Source organism: Hypanus sabinus, chromosome 20 (genome assembly GCF_030144855.1).
Source record: "Hypanus sabinus isolate sHypSab1 chromosome 20, sHypSab1.hap1, whole genome shotgun sequence".
Taxonomy (NCBI): Eukaryota; Metazoa; Chordata; class Chondrichthyes; order Myliobatiformes; family Dasyatidae; genus Hypanus; species Hypanus sabinus.
The window spans coordinates 34,681,105-34,696,761 of NC_082725.1; the positions used below are offsets into that span (position 1 = coordinate 34,681,105).

At 39.8% G+C, this 15,657-nt stretch overlaps 1 protein-coding gene across 3 annotated transcripts in view; it reads right to left on the reverse strand.

The window, feature by feature from the left end:
- Positions 1 to 15,657, reverse strand: part of fhod3b (formin homology 2 domain containing 3b) — a 519,315-nt gene that overhangs the window by 455,097 nt on the left and 48,561 nt on the right. For 2 of the 3 annotated variants that reach the window (XM_059945318.1, XM_059945319.1), the window contains exon 3: positions 11,436 to 11,500. In XM_059945318.1, the coding sequence (XP_059801301.1) occupies positions 11,436 to 11,500 (65 nt within the window). Of the gene's footprint in view, positions 1 to 9,560; positions 9,615 to 11,435; positions 11,501 to 15,657 lie in introns of all 3 variants that reach the window. The other variant, XM_059945317.1, reaches the window with a different exon arrangement.

Sequence of the window (15,657 nt, forward strand, 5' to 3'; positions counted from 1 at the left end):
GATATGGCAGGTAGTTTGGTCTCAGTATTATAGGTTTATTGATTGCAATAATACAACTTAAAAATCAGACTCTCTCAAGTAATTGGAGCAAATATAACCAATGCAGTTTGCGGAAACATAAACCAGCATCTTTCCTCCAAGCCATTCCTATCTGTTATTCTTTGAAACTATATGAGCTTCAACTTCAAAAACTGGGCTGCCAGCACATTATTAAAACAAGAGGGTTCATATGGAAATACTCAACACTACAGTTAATTCCTTGGGGGAAGGTAAAGCCATACCGCATCATACTTGAAACCATAATAAAACTTGCTATTTTCTTTGTTAAGCCGAATCCTGCAGTTTCAAGCCTTCTCCCTACAGTAGCTGTCTTTCACAACAGGCCCAGGTTTCCAGCTCTGAAAATTTAACAACATTGGTAAATTTCTAAAGGATGGATCTGCCTTGAAATTCTTTAATCAAGCTTTTGAAAGACAGAAGTGAATTGATTCACTTGCTGCTTTGCCCCAATTTCAGCCTCGAGATCAGCCTGCCACATGGTATGTATAAGGTTTAGGAGTACATCAAGAGTACAGGCAAATATATCCCCAGTCAAAGTTTGGTGACAGCTGGTCATCTGATTAGAGGTGCTCCATTATCTTATATTACAATGATTTATATCCCTCTCTTTGGGATGAATTAAGCAGAAGGAAATCCAGGGGAACAGGAAGTTTATCTAGAAAAAATACTTTGTTACTTACACTTCAACTTGAGCCAGAAACAAAAAACATGTCTTTTAAGATGTAGCACAAGCCCTTTACTACTATCAGACTAATGCTTCAGAACTACTGAATTTCGACTCGGAGCTTATAATCAAATTTGTAGCCTATTTAAAACAATGCTATCCCAACTCCATAAGCAGCACCAATGAATTTCTAGATATTATTAGGGCAACTAATAACATCAGCATTTTAGAAACAAAATTTGAAAGTAAAGGTAACTAAATTTAACAAAACTATCTTAAAAGATCAAAAATATTGTTACATTCAGTATATGTGTGTTTTAGTAGCCAGCTAGCTAAACACATCACTTTGCAAATTAAAAACACAAGATATTAATCAATGATTGCTGATGCAATAAATTGTTAAAAATCTTAAAATAATGCCAGTAACCCTACTTTCTTAAAGTGTAAGGAGATTCGGCAAGTCAAACACTAACTGACTTCGACAGACATACAGCAGAAAGCATAGACTGGTTATATTGTGGCCTAGCATCCAAACCCCAATGCGTAGGAAAACAAGCTGTGGAGAGTGGTGGACTCCATTCGTTCAACCACAGCTATAGCTCTTCCCACCAGAGGACAAAAGAACTGATGTCTCACGAAGGTGGTATCTATCATCCATGATTCAGTCCATATCTTGTTCTCATTTCAGCAATCAGGCAGGAGATACAGTAGTCCCATGCTCCACACTTCAAAGTTCAATGACATCATTTTCCCTGGTGCCATCTGGTTCTTAAATTGACCTGAAAAGCCCAAACACTACCTCAGACTATACTTCAAAGCGTTAAGAAAATAAAGTTAAAGACTAGCTTTATTTGTCATGAGTACATTGAAACATACAGTGAAATTCATCCTTTGTATTACATCAAATCGCCAAGAATTGCTCTGGGCAGCCTGCAAGTGTCACTATGCTTCCAGCACCAAAATAGCATGCAGACAACTCACTAACCCAACCCCTACACCTTTGGAATGTGGGAGGAAACCAGAGCACCTGGAGGAGTTCCACTCAGCCACAGAACATACAAACTCCTGACAGACAGTGGCTGGAATCGAACCCCTGTCTTACAGCTGGAGCTGTAGTAGTGTTACACTAACTGCTCTTTGATCTGAAATGCTAATGCAATTTCTTTTCATAGACACGGTGTGGCTTGATGAGTGCTTGCAATATTTTATTCCATACACCTGCCATTTGTGAATTTATTTTACATTGGGAGAATCTGAGAGTCAAAGTCTGCAGCCAGAAACATGCTGTAAGTAACGATGTGCTCCAGGAGGTAGGCTGCCAAGCAAAATTACTTTCTTCAATAGTAAAATCAAATTTACACATAGACCTAGCTTTAAACGCCATTGAAAATCGTAGTCAACTATGATATTTTTAGTCTAGATGTACATACTTTTATTACCACTGTGTTTGTTCCTGAGAGCTTACGCATTAAGCCAGTGCATTTTGACATGCGTGTGTGCAAATGCATAAACAAAATGAATGAAATCCAAGATTCACATTGGTTGCAGGGGAGATTTATAGTGAATAAATTTATAAATAGGCTTACAGTGAATACATTTTCTTGATCATTGGTTTGGTTACTTATTCAAACAATTTTGAATTATGACACTTCAATATTTTAAACCAAATAAATTGGAAATGATATAAACACTATCTGAACATTCTTTGGGGGTATTCATTGTTGATCACAAACTTTGTTTATTGAAAACTACATCAATTATAAAGGTCATGTTTTCAAAAGTAGCAATTGCTGTCCATTTAAAGTAAACATTAAGCCAAGAATTCAAAGCTTGGAGCCAGTCAATGATGGAAATCTAGTGATGAGACTACACTTGAAGCAAGGGTTTGGGGTTGTAAGTTCAGCATGGACCAACACATGCTTCTTTTTAAAAAAACTTCAGAACCCTTCAAAAGATAATCCAATCCCTGAATCAGGCCCACAATAATTAAATGTATACAGCAATTTTTCATCTTTCAATAAATTACCTGATGCAAATGCAGATAAATTTATTTTTTTCTGCAAACTTGTTTATCAGGTGAATATATAATATTTGAAAAATATCATCACCACAATAATTCCTCAAAGCTTACAACAAAAATTGGATACAGTGACCCAGATACCAGGCTGAAAAGGAAATATTATGCCAGTCATTCCTCTCATCTTGAATGGTGCAGAGCCCCTGGGTGAATTACTGAATTAAACAATCAAAACCACTACTGCCATGCAAGATCATTCTTCAACAGCTGGTCTTTATATCCTAGTTTAATCAGGCCACCAGCTGAGACATCACAAGGACATGAATAGAAAATAGAACATAGAAAACCTACAGCACAATACAATACAGGCCCTTCGGCTCACAATGCTGTTCTGAACATGTACTTGCTTTAGAAATTACCTAGGGTTGCCCATGGCCCTCTATTTTTCTAAGTTCCATGTACCTATCCCAAGAGTCTCTTAAAAGACCCAATAGTATCCGCCTCCACCACCGTCGCTGGCAGCCCATTCCACGCACTCACCACTCTCTGCATAAAAATATATTTACCCCTGATATCTCCTTCCTCCGTACCTACTTCCAAGCACCTTAAAACTGTGCCCTCTCAAGTTAGCCATTTCAGTCCTGGGAAAAAGCCTCTGAATATCCACACGATCAATGCCTCTCATCTTATACACCTCTGTCAGGTCACCTCTCAACCTCTGTCACTCCAAGGAGAAAAGGCCAAGTTCACTCAACCTATTCTCATAAGGCATGCTCGCCAATCCAGGCAACATCCTTGTAAATCTCCTCTGCATCCTTTCTATGGTTTCCACATTCTACCTGTAGTGAAGTGACCACAACTGAGCACAGTACTCCGTGGGGTCTGACCAGGGTCTTGGATAGCTGTAATATTACCTCTCGGCTCCTAAACTCAGTCTCACAGTTGATGACAGCCAATGCACTGTATGCCTTCTTAACCACATAGTCAACCTGCACAACAGCTTTGAGTGTCCAATGGACTCAGACCCCAAAATCCCTCTGATCCTCCACACTGCCAAGAGTCTTACCATTAATATTATATTCTGCCATCATATTTGACCTCCCAAAAATGAACCACTTCCCCTTATCGGGGTTGAACTCCATCTGCCACTTCTCAGCCCAGCTTTGCATCCTAACAATGTCCTGCTGTAACCTCTGACAGCCCTCCACACTATCCACAACACCCCCAACCTTTGTGTCATAAGCAAATTTATTAACCCATCCCTCCACTTCCTCATCCATGTCATTTATAAAAATCACGAAGGGAAGCGGTCCCAGAACAGATTCCCGAGGTACACCACTGGTCTCCGACCTCCATGCAGAATATGACCCGTCTACAATCACTCTTTGCCTTCTGTGGGCAAGCCAGTTCTGGATCCTCTAAGCAATGTCCCCTCAGATCCCATGCCTCCTTACTTTCTCAATAAGCCTTGCATGGGGTACCTTATCAAATGCCTTGCTGAAATCCATATACACTGCATCTCCTGCTCTACATTCATCAATATGTTTAGTCATATCCTTAAAAAATTTAATCAGGCTGGTAAGACACAATCTGCTTTTGCAAAAGCCATGCTGACTACTCCTAATCATATTATGCCTCTCCAAATGTTCATAAATCCTGCCTCTCAAGATCTTTTTCATCAATTTACCAACCATTGAAATAAGACTCATTGGTCTATAATTTCCTGGGCTATGTCTACTCCCTTTCTTGAATAAGGAAAAAACAACTGCAACCCTCCAATCCTCTGGATCATCTCCCGTGTCCACTGCTGGTGTAAAGATTATTGCCAGAGGCTCAGCATTCTCCTCCCTTACCTCCCATAGTAGACTGGGGTACATCTTGTCTGGTCCCACAGACTTTTCCAACTTGATGCTTTCCAAGATCTCCAGCACATCCTCTTTCTTAATGCCTATATGCTCAAGCTTTTCAATCCACTGCCAGTCATCTCTACAATCACCAAGATCCTTTTCCATAGTACAGCCTCCCCTCTTGTAGGCTTATCTACATATTGTGTCAGGAAACCTTCCTGAACACACCTAACAAACTTCATCCCATCTAAACCCTCTGCTCTAGGGAGATGCCAATCAATTTTAGGGAAATTAAAATCTCCCTCTACCACAGGCCTGTTAGTATTATACCTTTCCAGAATCTGTCTATCTGCTCCTCAATGTCTCTGTTACTATTGGGTGGTCATAAAATAAACACTCAGTAGAGTTATTGACCTCTTCCTGTTTCTAACTTCCACGCTCAGAGACTCGGTAGACAATCCCCTCCATTACTTCCTCCTGTTCTGCAGCCCATTTCATGAATAGGCTAGGTGTTCTTTACTCCCCACTGAATTGAGTCCCTGGTTGGAATGGACACAATCTGTGTGCTGGTGAATCTGTGTCCGTTTCTCTGGGTAGATTGTACAACTGAGCAGAAAAGCTTGGCAAGGTGTTTAACTTTGAGTTATAATGCCAGAGCCTGATGGTTTTTACACAAGGAATTTATGGTTTTTTATCTTCTTCAATCAACCCTCTCCCCTCAATTGAAAATAATTCTTCAAATACATTGAATTTTACTTTAGATTCCACAGGACCATGCAAATTTTAAAATAAACACCAATATATCGACCTTCCTATCACAAACTAGCTCTACAGTCCTCTGTGCATTTTCCAATTTCTGTATCACATTCATTAACCCAAAAAATATACATGTTCCATGTTGCTTTCTTTGCCAAAATACTCTAATCCATAGACTTTTGCTATGGCACACTGATCAGTAGGGGAAGGTTACCCAAATCCCCAAGACATGTTGTGAATTTAACAGAATGCCAGTTCCCACCTCCCTCCACATCTCCCAATTTTTCATCCATTATGAGTAATTACTTTGATTGTAGCTAATGCTAATCTGTTTATGTCTACACAAAACCATAAACAAAAGATTGAAAAAAAACAATAGACAGTGAACTCCCACCAGCACTAGTCACAAACAGATTAAAATTACTCAAAAAGCCAAGGAGAATAAATGCAGTGCGGAGAACCACACTTACAGTACATTGCTACTGGTCCCAAGAGGAAAAAAAAATCCAATTTGGTGCTGAAAAACCTTGAGGGAGACACAGAGACAGACAGACAAACAGTGTTATCGTCCTTCTCTTCCTATGGGCAGCTTGACCACTTCATGATCAATAAATCAATCTGTCACATCTGTTTTTATAAGCTTTGTTTTGTAAAAAGAACAAAAGGATTTACAATTCCTTGGACATAAGCAGCTGCTACAACACAAGTGAGGCACATCATCTCTCACCAGCTTCCTGCAGCAATGCTTCACAGTGGGCTATTTCAAGCAATCAAAGCAATTTCAAAAATCTCAAATTGGGCAATGCTGGTTGCCATTATCCCTCCCCAATGGCCCAACCTCTGCCATTTCTGTTAAGTCATTTACTGCATGTTAAACAGTCACCTTTCTGATCTCTAATACCTAATTCTTCCAGGAGGTGTAGGTTTGCATCTGGCTCTTCAAAGGAGCCCTACAGGCAAAGGCCATTGAAGAACAATGGATTGCATTTAAGAGAGTTGATATTGATGTTGTGTGAAGTGAAAACAGGAAGGGTTTTGATCATACAATATCTTTCTAACCAATCATTTTTGCCAGACATCAGAAGCTGAACAATACTCCATGGTGCCCCCTCGCATTTTACCAGCATAGGCTTAAAAGCAGCAGCCGTCATCCTCAAATCCTCCAGGTACTTGCAAAAAAATTTTAAGTCAGATGTTGTTGAACTAGAATGCTAACCACATCCACATGCTCCCACTTGAACACTAAAGCGATTTTCCATTCAAAATTCATTATTTCTGATGCACAATGTGTAAAGTATTGCTCGTGACTCGATTTAAACCCTTCAGCCCAACACCATCAACAACCGAGAAATACGGTGCATTCAGGTTCTTCTTAATCGAGCTGGAGTTTAATGTGGGACCAAGATCCTAATTTTAAACTCCTGGTTTAAAAAGATCATCCCAAATTCTTATCACAGGAGGTTTTGTGACTCTTGAACTGGAAAGCGCTCTAGTGGTGACAGCCCTTTCAATCGTTCCACAGACCTGCCACTGTGATGACTTTGTGATGACTATATTCAATTTTTGCCAGTACTTACTGACAGCTTATAACTCAAGAATTGAGCAAGTCACAGTGTTAGCTCAGATGTGATTCCATTTTCCTTCCCTTAGGTTTAATGAAAGACTAGCTGCATGCCAATCATACAGCCAAAAAGTGAAAAGATAATTTGGTTTAAACTATTTTTGTTAAATAGTTACAACAAAAGATCAGATTTCATAAAATCAAGCATTTTGAAAAACTCAAAATAGTCTATTACACATTAAAAGATTATCTTAAATAACTCATAGCTAGTTGCTTGCATTTTATATTTCATTAAAATTTGCAGGTAAGCACCCTGTGAGCAGTACTGTGGACTCATATAGATATATGGAAGGGCAATGTCTGCCAGAAGGAATCACAATTACACAAGGTTCCAAATAATTATCTTGGGCTTAGATCTGCATTTCAAAACAAACTCAGATTTCCAACATCATTTCATTCTGCTAATTGATATGTTGGAATGCAAATATTTCCACACCACTTGTGTTCCAAATGAACAGCAATCCTTTAAAGTCACACACTACAAGATCTTAACTTCATTTTGGGGGGAGATGCACAAGAAAGCAGATGCTGCAATCTAGAACAACATACAAAATTAAAGTCCAGATGAAGGTTCACAACCTGAAATACTGGCTGTCCAGTTCGCTCCAAGAATTATGCTTGACATGCTGAGTTCCTTCAGCATCTAGTGTTGCTTGATTTCTAATTAAATTCATTTAAATTAGTTACTCGGTTTGAGGCTCTCTTGGGCATGTTCTGTCTAATGCTGATAATTTAAATATTATTTGAGTATAAAAATATTGCTTGAATTTTCACAATGAATAAAAAGATTTTTCACAATGAGACGCTTATCTGGAAATTTGGCAGGAATTTTGGTATCATTTCACCTGGCATACAAGACATTCTGCTGGCTAGAACTGTAATGGACACACCAAACCAAGGAACACAAAAGTCAGTTATCGTGAGAACCACTTACCATCTGTAACTCAACTCAAGCCGAATATATTTTATGCCACCTGCAACTTGGAGGGAATATTTATCTCTTGAATATCATTTACTTACCTTTTCTGAGTGACTGCATCTCCCTCTCACTTTCTCTACAGGGATATGAAACTTATTCTTCCAGCGAAGTCTAAATTTTCTATTATAGATAGCACTGTTCTCAAGTCGTCTTACCAACCCACTGCACTGGATAAATCCAGTGAAGATATTTCTGAAGAACAATCTTCTCTAGACCTCCTAAACCACAATCCTGATCAGACTTGAGAAAATAGTCAGGATTAACCTTTACTACTTCTTCTATGCCCAGACATCAACACAAGTTTTTGTCCATTGAATGTTTATTCTTAGCTACTAAATATAGAAGAGTTTCACCTATTTCCAATGCCTCTGTGACAGGCCATGTAACAGCCGGCTGTTAGATGGAAAATTCATTCATATTAAAATCCATAATAATCCTTCAATAGTTCTTTCACTTCAATCATAAAAAACAATGACAATTTTGTTTTACATTATTATTTCCTTCATTTAGAGGAAGAACAGCAAAATGCTCATCTGCCTAAACAACTCTTTATTCCATCCGATTAGTATTTTCTAATAGGTGCAATTTGCTCGGGGCAACTGCACACAGCTCTGCTGATATTACAATATGAAAAGTCTGACTGGCAGAATTAGAAATTACAGCCTGGGAGTACAAGAAAAAGTGACACCAACTGTAAGGCAATCTTTATAATTCCTGTGTTTAGGTACAGTGACATGCTGGTGCCTGTTCTGGTGGAAACCTGTAATTCCCTTTCATAAACAGTGTTATTAAACCTGATTGCATTGAGAGTGAAAGGGCAACTGTTTATAACAGCACTTGTGTTGAGCATTAGAAGATGACACTAGAGAGCAGGTTATTCTTTTAACTTTTTGACTCTGGAATTAAACAAATAATAATCTAAAGGATTGAGGAGAAAAAGAGAAACGTGTAAATTTAGCACAATATTATTTCAGACTTCCTAATCAAATTTTAGGATGGAAAAGGATCTGGTGTATATGATGAATAAGTTCTTCTTGGGCTTCCAAGCCAGGCACAGGTATCAATTTTAACTGATGTTTCAATGACAAACTCTGCCATCTTCATGATGAAAGTGGTACAGTTTGTCATCAACAGTTAAAAAAATTAATACCTGTGCTGGACTGGAAGCCTAAGTGATTATTTGTCAAATATTAGGATATTTTGTTATACAAAATTCATCTAACGCTTTGCTTATCACTATAAGTAGGCGAGAAAGGGTAATTCATAAAAGGCATTTGCTCAAACAATATCTATGACTTTCAAATGAGAATGCAACTTCTTCAACCACTATCATTTATTTTGTTAAAAAGACCTGAAGCAGTTAACCATCCCCAAAACAATCTATCAACATTGTACATCAGGATTTGGCGGCACTTTGCACTGATGCCTGATGGATGTCACCTCTAATTTGTCCAAATCAAGGAACTGGAGTTATTAGTTACCTGGTCCCAAACTCCACACCCCAGTCAGTTGCAGTTTCTCACAACTCAAGGTTTCTTGCATTGCAAAGTTGAATGCGTATATTATAAATGGAAAAGTAATAAAAAAAATAAATCAGGGAATTGAAACTTAAAAACCTGGACAGATGTTAATCAAGCTCACTGATGCAAAATTCTGTTCCATCAGCAAGTCTGTAAAAGAAAGCATTATTTATAACTTTGCAATTCAAATTAGTCTTCAGTTCACCCAATTGTTAAACATTTTTAAGCCAAAACAGAGACCTTGAACAAAAATTTATAGGTATAACTCCTCTGAAATTTTCCAACATGATAATGAGGTGCATCAGGAGGTTTCCCTTTGGCAAGGCACAAAATAGAGAAATTCCCAATGAGTGCATGAAATTCAAACAAAATTTCTGCTTTACAGAATGAGGCACCTTTCTCTCAAAGGCACAGTCTTACATGTTCATTTCTGCAAATTCCCAAAATGTACATTACTTAAATTACACCTGTGTTTTAAATATAGTCTCAATGCATTAATAAGCTACAAAGATCTGCAGGTTTATGCACTCAAGTAAATACCGACCTGGTGCTGTGCAAATATGCACCGGGAATTATTTCTCAAAAAGTCAAACTGTTAAAACGTTTAACTTAAAAAATTTAAATTTCTAGGCAATGTACTGTAGAGAGAAAAATATAAAATGAAATCATCAAGTCACGTATCTGCAATATAAAAATGAAAGCTCAGAAATAGCCTGGGGCCACGCGTAGCTGGTTATCTTCATTGAAGCAAAAAATAACCCAGGATCAAGGCTAAGCAGCAAGGCCAATTACTCCCTTGTAGAGTCAGCACCAAATATGAGCTGTGAGGACGGTAAGTGAACATTTTATACTCTCACAATTGCTATCATTGTCCTATAAAATACACTATGCTACATCTTGAAGTTTTCTTTCCTTCCAGACCACTTACAATTTTCCCCTATTCCAAGACAAACTGTCAGTTACACTTTCCAGCATCAAATACAAATATCATTCACTTACTATAAGAAACAACACCCCTCCCCCAAAATGGATAAGTCATCCAACACTCAATCTCTCATGAAACTACAGTAGAAATCACTTAATTGAACTAGCACCAACCTTTACTCTAAACTTGATCCAATGTTTGTTTCTACAGATCTTACAGCATGTTGAATTCCCCTAAATTTTATCATATATTTCCATATATACAATCAAGGAGGTTCTCATTCAACTTTCTTCTGGAGAGATTATGGTCTTACAATCTTTTCTCACTTGGCATTTCCTTTAACATTATTTTTCTATCCATTAATTACATCTGATATCAAAACTAATATTAAAGGTACCTGCTCCAAAGTCTAGAAGGTAAAGCAGAACTGCAGCTGCATTAACATATTCCCATTTACACTATTTCATGCAAACATTTCAAAACAAAGTTCTTTAAGTCAATAGTACATCAAAAACATTGCCAGAAGTCCTACAGTTGGTTCTACATGGCTGGTGGAGCAGTCAACCCAAATGAGCAGAGAAAGTGACCAACCTCAAAACAGAAGGATACAGTGATGAGATTGACAGTACTGATAGCAGCATTTTAACGTGTCACCAGATCTGGGCATATTACTGCATTCGCTCAATGCCCACGGCACTAATAACAGACTAACCTTGACAATATTGCTTATTCTCAATGTTATGGATCAGAAAACTTTGTGCCATGTGAGGCAAGCATTCAGATAATAACAAGTAGAAAATTTACCCCAAAATAGTTATTCATGCATTGTATCTGTCCTTTGACTAGAACACCCACACAAATAGTGAATTTCCTCTTAAATACACAATCAGAATGATGGCTATACATACCAGTAAAAGTTCACCAATATTAGACCAAAATCAACTCCACATGATGCATTCCACTGACCAGTGAATGGAGACTGACTGAAGTGATAACGTTCTCGACAGAAATCCACTCACATTACCAAAACAAAAAGACTGACTTACCAATACAGGCATGGACTCTAACCGAGAGCTGTGTACGCAGGATCATGCTGTGTTTCTTTCCCCTCCTGCAAATAAAAAAAAAATTAGGATGAAAATAGCTGGAAAAGTAAATTACAGGCAATGGTAAAAATATAGTCATAAATAACCTACTATTTAGGCCCAGAACAAAAGAAGTGTGATGATAGCAGTAAAAGCTGCAGAGGGGTATAGATTTAGCTAGCTTCAAGGTCACCAGCCTCCACACCAGAGAACATCTTTAAAAGGCATCTATCACCAAGGATCCTCACCATTCAGGCACCATCATTTGGGGCCCTGTCCACCCAGGGCATGCCCTCTTCTCATTATTACCACCGAGGAGGAGCCTGAAGGCACATACTCAATGTTTGAGGAACAGCTTCTGCCCCTTTGCCATCAGATTTCCAAATGGTCCATGAACCCTAACTCACTGTTTTTGGGAGGGCAAAGAGACAGAGACTGGAGGGTGGAGGACGACAGACAGACAGGGGCAGAGAGTGGGAGAGGAGGGGACAGAGCAACAGAAACAGACGGGGGCAGGTACACACGCATAGAGGTAGACACATCTCCCTGAATAATAATTTGGCTCATCTGTGCACAAGAATTCAAGGATGGAATTAAGTTCATTTACCTGTTAGAGTGCAAACACATGAAACACAGTGGCTTGAATGTTCATATCTTAAAACAGTGGTCATAATGACAGATAAATTGACTCCATGTCCTGCTTCACTAAATTGGCTGAGTGATCCACTGATTACTGACCTGACCATCTTGCGATCTGTACAGAAACAGTCATACCTGCTCTACTATTGACAAAAAGAATCTTCCAAGCCTTCAAAAGATCCGCGTCAGCCAAGATTTTGGCACAACTGCTTGAGCCGGGTGAAACTCTGACACCTCTCTGGTTGAGACTTGTGAGCTCAGGGTTATGGTAAGTGTAATTACTTAACATTGTTCATGTAATTGTTTGCCTGAAGTAACATTACTTTTTCTGGCTGATGCTTTGAGCAAACAGATGAAAAGTGAAATAGTCCAGAAGATATATTAAATTTCTTGATTAAAATTATTTACACTTCTTCCTCAAACATGATTAAAATGGAAAACAAGGTGATGCTTCTCACTTCTTTTTTGGGACGTGGTTAAAAGGCCAACCCCCAACCAAGAAACTGCACAAGTGAGAAATGCTACCAACGGTTTCCATGTCAAATCTCCTTTGATATAAGTTGCTGTCATCAGTGTATGCAAGCACAGAGTCAGTTATACAAACACCTGCCCACATCTGATCGACACCAACTAGGCCTTGGGGTCAGTCCTGCAAAATTTAGCATGCTGGAGGGCCATGGAGCGGTATATACTGCAGCTGCAAGTAACTGGCTAGCGGTGACTGGATCAAGTGCGGAGCCTAAAGATCGATGGGTGTAATCTGATCTCAAGAGTTCAGAGGTAAATTGGTTCCACTCCAGTAGTTTATCTCAAAACCTCTCAATCACCTCCCTGGTCTACAATCATTTCCAGCTATCTATACTTCTCAGTTTCACCTGTGAAGGAACAATGTGCTTCTGTTTTTACTACCAAGCCTATAATTACACTTGGATCCCAGATTTGCACAGTATTCCTTGTACACTGGGCAGTATTACATATCATCTATCATTGCAAAAGGGAGCTAAGAAAGTTTACACAACTTTGCTATTAACCAAAGCTTTTGCTATGGCAACAACTTTACACAAAAATGTAAAAGGAAAATGGCATCCAAGTGCAACTTTTACATGGATGGTTTCAAGGAATAAAGGAGTTGAGACAGGATAGAGTACAAGCATAATAGCAAATAAAACTACTTGTCATGTTCAGATTTGCACTCAATTATATCCTTCTCTCCACATCTTCAAGAGATAGGGAAACACTGGGAATTGTGGAATTAAACTACATTTATACCCAATCCCTCAACTTAAAAGACATGGCACTACCTTTCTCTTGTATCCATGCAGCACGGACACATTTACCCTAAAATTCACCTCTTGGAGGGCTACACAAATTAGTTTCTGTACTATTCTTCCCAATTCCACACTATAGGTCCATCAGTCTTCAGGACATTTTAACACCCGCCCCCCCCCCCCCCCACCGCCTTTGTCAGCTAGTATAGTTTACCCATTAGTTCTGCTCTATCATCTCAAGTACAACTCAGTCACCTGAAGTGTGTAGATTAGTGGTCACTGAACTCTTTAAGTCCAAGATCCCCTACCTTGGCCTCAATGAAAGGCAAGATCGACCCCAGAACGACTAGTTACACGCATGCACACCAGGGCAGAAAAGACCGGAAGTAAAACCTTGCAACCCAGAAGTAGAAATAATGTATGAACACCAGGGGTACCCATGGACCAGTTTAATATTGACTATATTTTTCCGGACCGGCCGACACTTGGGGGGGGGGGGGTTAAACACGACGGGAATACAGTGATACTCGAAGCAGGTTCCTTGTGTCCAGTCTATTCCGCAATTTAGTTTTTGCGGCACTTGGCATTTAGCTGCTGTCCCACTTGCTCATTTTTTTTCTGCTGAAAAAACTCAACGTGTTTGTCTTTAAGTGCAGGTGCTTGGACTCAAGGTACCGAAGCAGTTTTGAGGGCTTCATTGCCTCATTAGACAGCCTCTGGGCCCAAACTCCAGCCTCCCGCCCGCCCGCCACCAGATGCCTTGGCCAGGTGCGGTTGGTCGTGGGTGGGGTGAGAGGCCAAAGGTCAGGGCCTGAGGTCCCCGTGCTGGGGCCATGGTGGTTACGGTCCGGAGAGAGTGATCAACTGAGCCAGGAGTGTGACGGGGCACGCTCCTGCTCCTCCTTGTAGGATCTATCGGCTGACAAAAGTTTGTTTCAGTAGATAACTGAAAAATAAGCGAGGTAACTGCTCTGATACTTACGAAACCCTGAGCCCAAATTAGGTCGTCTGCAAATATTTTAGCACCAGGTTCCCCACAAACATTCGGTGTGGTGAACAGGTTCAGAGGCGGTGCCCATCTGTCCACACTCCAGGCCAGTAGAAATAGCACTTCTTGCCGGCTGCCTGAGGTGGCCAGTTACCCGAAGCCAACCAATGACCCCTGGTGCTAGGGTGTCACTGCTTTTAGGCAACTGATGACCTCGTGTGTATTCAAGTTCAACAGTGGGTGTGACAGAGAATGAGGAAATGTACAGCTGACTCATATTGTTTCCTCGCGGCCCGGTGGTTGGGGACCACTGAGGTACACTGTAGTGCGTGGTGGGGGAGCTACACGCATGCGCACTGAGCAGAAAGAATGGAACTAAAACCCCACAACCCGGAAACAATCTCTCAACAGTATATGTGTATTTATTTTTCTACTTCTTCTTTTTTTTCGGGATCTACTGGGAAAGTCTCAAAGGTCGACCAGTCAATAGCGATCGACAGGTTGGCGACCACTAGTGTAGATTAACTACTAATGTCTCTGCAGTTGTACAACCTCAGGCCAAGATTTTGTTATTCCTTGCCAATATCTCTCTTGCACACAAGAGAGAGGGATGGCAGACAGTAAAGAAATGACTTACTAGCACCAGTCCTCGAATGGCAACATGGCATAGCCATTCAAATCTGTTTTAAGAACAGTTAAGCACTGTATATTGTTCACTGGTTATCTGCACGCCACCACAGCTTAAGCCTTGAGGGAAACAGTGAACAAGGGAGGGAGTACCCACTTAGTCTCTGTTCTTATTATTGGCACATTGGGCACTAGCTTACACTAAACATTTACATTAAAAGTGGTCACAGAGTAAAGAAGAATTTTAGAACTGGAAGCCCATCTCCTCCAGGCAGGCTACGATGCTCACTTACAGTCCGCCCTCCTCATCCGCGAGTTCCGCATGCACGAATTCCAACCAACCGCCAATCAAGAAAACCCAGAAGTACTCTCCTAGCACTTGTTCGAGCATGTGTAGACTTTTTTTCTTGACATTATTCCCTAAATATTGCAGTACAACAACTATTTACATAGCATTTACATTGTATTAGGTATTATAAGTAATCTAGAGATGATTTAAAGTATACGGGAGGATATGCGTAGGTTATCATGGATCGGGATCAAAAAAAACGGAAGTACTCTTACTAAGCAAGTTGGAAGAGGTACATCTGGCATTATTTAGCGTCAGTTAGTCAAACGTTTGTCTTTGTACATAGTATATATTTTATCTTTCTATGCATAT